The following is a 3,755-nucleotide window of genomic DNA, read 5'->3' as shown; positions in this document are numbered from 1 at the left end:
CTCAATCTGTGAGAGTGTTTTTAAATATACATTTGACATAATAGAAATATTTACGGTTCTTTTTTCTTATTTCATAATTATAGCACAGTTTGTGATCCTTTGTAACTCCACTAATGTACAGTAAAGTCAACAAAGCTTTTAGAAATGTAGAGTCAGCTAAAATTTTACGACAGCTTACACAACTGAATTAAAGCGCTGGGAGAAATCCTGTCTGATACCTGTCAGTTATACTCTGTGGTTACCTAGTCGGCTTTACCATCACATGACCAAAACAAAAAAATCATGTGATTCTCCAACTCCAAGCTGCTTCTCACCGTGACTCAGCAAAGCCAACACACACACAAACACACACACTCACACACGCACACGCACAGACACACACACACACGCACAGACACACACACACGCACACACACACACACACACTAGCCAGATCTGCTGATGTAAACAAAGCTGCTGTTATGGCTCTCTGCGTGGCTGCTGCATGATAGTTGTGATATTCACTATTCACTGTCTTAAATATTCTTCTTTCTTTGGCTTCCAGCTCCATGACTTCCACAAAATGACACGCTGCTCTCTCAGCCTAAAAAGAATTTTCTAAATTTGTAGAACTTTTGGTTAAAAACATAAAAATTGTTTGTTAAAATGACACATTCTAATTTTGTTTGAAATCAGAATCTTTTTTTTTCCCCTTCAAACCATGGTAGGGCCTGACAAGGTTTACATTTTTTCCAAGGTTCCCAGACTGTGTTAGGGTGAGGAGGAGAAGGGTTGATAAGACAGGGGTATCCTGCAGAACTCTGGAGCAAACTGAGTGTGCCTTGCCTCGCTCAAGGGCACAACGGTGGCAGCCAGAGACATTTGAATCAGCTGCCATCCCACGTTAAACATCAGCATCTCTAGGTGTCCTGCCTGGGATTCAAACAAACATTAAACATGCACCTAGCATATGATAGCTGTGATTAAATCAGACATGACCTGTATGTCAAAGTTCAACCATTATAGGCCACCTATGAACACCAGGCAATTGAGGTAGGCAATTCTGACACCAGTAAAATCTGAGCAACACTTCCATGAATGCGTTTCCATGGTAACAGCCTGTGGAAAGCCACTGCACTGTCCTGTATGGAAGGCTAATGAATTTAAATGACCTGAGCTTGAGGTAGATCATTTCAGCAGTTCAGAGTCTTTTGTGTCCCTCTGAAAAACTTTAATATACATGGATTTTTTTCAAGCACAAATATCAGAGTGCTTGATAGAAATTACTGCACGTTTTCGTTAATACAGAAAAACTGCTAATATATATGTGTGTGTATCTATATCTATATCTATATCTATATCTATATCTATATCTTTATCTCTATCTATCTATCTATCTATCTATCTATCTATCTATCTATCTATCTATCTATCTATCTATCTATCTATCTCTTATTTACAAATCTGCAAATAATTGTAAACATAAAAATTATTGCATAATTATTATTTTTTGTAATAAAATCCACTTTAACATAATTAATGCATGTTTTATGATCAAAATAATTCAATATTATGATCCTCAGCAAACATTCTGCTCTGTTTTAACTTGTGCACTGTGTGGGGGGGTAATGACCAATATTAGCCTTAAACATCAACCCTGCTACCCTCAAACCTGTTACCCTATTATCTTTCTCAACATTATCTTTACAATCAACCTGAAAAGAAACGATATTAGTAGAATAGAAGTAGTAAAAGTAAGGGGCAAGGCACTTAACCCCAGTGCCCCCCAGGGGCACAAGGAACGCTGCCCACTGCTCCTGCGTCTGGTGTGTGTGTTCACTACCAGTGTGTTGGATGGGTTAAATGCAGAGGACAAAGTCACTGCTCACTGTTCACAGCGTGTGTGTGCGCGATCATAGAGATTTACATTTTACATTAGTAGAATCCTGATACCACTGAATGTTATGCATGCGTTGGTGTGTTTTAGTAGAGGAGGAGCAGAATAATATACTCTAAAGTGAAGAGCAAAAATAATACATACACATATACACACATACACACACATATATATATATACTGACCTTCAAGGTGATGATTTTTTCCCCCTCTTCATCTGCCACATTCATCTGCTGTCTGTCATAAGACGGGCTGCTATCTATAGCAAATCTATTTTAACACCTATTAGAATTGGCTCGCCTATTCCAGCGTGCCAACTGTGAGCAGATAGTTTTGTTTCTATCACATGAAGGGGAAATTTGGGAAAACGTGATATTTCTTGTTCGACTAAAGTTCTGGATTACACTCTTGATACCATTTTATCATTAATTTCCAAGCGACAATGGACCCAAGGAAAGGCATCATCAGCGTTAGAGTTGGAGGCAGCGTTTTTAAAACAGACAAATCTCTGCTCTTAACTTACTCAGAGTACTTCCGAGCACTCTTCCAGTCAGGAATGATGGAATGCCAACAGGAAGAGATTTGCTTAAAGAGTTTATGTGCTCGGGGGTTCTCGATAATGCTGGCGGTTTTGGGAGGCAAACAACCAATACTGGATGGTGATGAGATTGTGGAAGCCATCGAATGTGCTGCCTTTTTACAGACAGAAATTCTTACTAAGCACCTTTTGGATCTGGTTAATTCTGACAATTGCCTGCTTATGTATCACACTGCTGCCACATTCGGGCTGCTGGAACTGTATGATGAAGCAGCTCTATTCATTCGTAGTATGTACCAAGATCTGCAGGAGGAGATGAGGATTCTGCCTGGAGACCTCGTAAAGCATGTGGAGTCTCTGGCTCCCAGTGTGTTTGTAGCTGTTGGAGCCCATTCCACATGCACTCTTGATAACCTGCCTCATAGCTCCATGAGGACAGTATGCTACTTGGATGAAGAAAAAAATGAATGGAGGACTCTCACAGAATTACCTGTGGAAGCCAGCACGTCAATGGCTGGGGTGGCTGTCTTGGACAACAGGCTTTATGTGGTTGGGGGTGTGAATGGGATTCACAAGCAAGCAGTGGACTCCTGTTTCTGTTATGATGTTATGACAGACTCCTGGAGAATGCTGCCAAGCCCCCAACAGCCACGTTATAACTTTACCCTCATCGGACTTGGAGGGCGGCTTTATGCCATTGGAGGAGAATATGAAAAGACAGTAATGTCATCGGTGGAGATGTATGATATCTCTGCAGAGACGTGGTCCTTCAAGTCTCATCTTCCTCGGCCGGTGGCTGGAGCGGCATGTGCCAAAGCCATGAGCAGGATTTTTGTGTGTCTTTGGAAGCCAATGAACACCACTGACATCTATGAATATGTCCCCATCACAGACGAGTGGCAACAGGTCACGACACTCATCAAACACCAGAGCTACGGTCACTGCATGGTGGCCCACAGGGACAATCTTTACATCATACGTAACGGGCCACAGGATGACTTCCTTCGGTGTTTGATTGATTGTTACAACCTCACAACTGGTCAATGGACTGCCATGCCAGGGCATTACGCTAACAGTAAAGGTGCTCTATTCACAGCTGTGGTGAGAGGAGACTCAGTATTCACCCTGAACCGCACCATGACTATGATATACACTGTCACAGGGAACATGTGGAAACCTCGGAACCAGATGAAAGGGTTTCCCCGGAGTGGATCTGTGTGGACGTTTCTACTGAAGGTCCCTAAGCTGAGAGGAGAACCAAATTCTAATAACTTAAATGGCCACACACAATGACAAGATAAGACCTGATGCTGCATCAGAAATGTGGTATTTTTTTTAATTT

General features: G+C 41.6%; 1 protein-coding gene across 1 annotated transcript; it reads left to right on the top strand.

The window, feature by feature from the left end:
* Positions 1-2,317: 2,317 nt before the first annotated feature.
* Positions 2,318-3,706, top strand: kbtbd13b (kelch repeat and BTB domain containing 13b). Its single transcript, XM_030765353.1, has one exon. The coding sequence runs from the start codon at positions 2,318-2,320 to the stop codon at positions 3,704-3,706; it is 1,389 nt and encodes a 462-aa protein (XP_030621213.1).
* The last annotated feature ends 49 nt before the right edge of the window (positions 3,707-3,755 follow it).

The sequence above is a fragment of the Chanos chanos genome, chromosome 2 (genome assembly GCF_902362185.1).
Source record: "Chanos chanos chromosome 2, fChaCha1.1, whole genome shotgun sequence".
In the NCBI taxonomy this organism is placed as follows: Eukaryota; Metazoa; Chordata; class Actinopteri; order Gonorynchiformes; family Chanidae; genus Chanos; species Chanos chanos.
Note: the sequence above shows the minus strand (reverse complement) of the source record. Positions and strands in the feature narration are given on the sequence as shown.

Coding starts and splice junctions, on each gene's coding strand:
- kbtbd13b (XM_030765353.1), top strand. CDS start 2,318: ATGGACCCAAGGAAAGGCATCATCAGCGTTAGAGTTGGAGGCAGCGTT.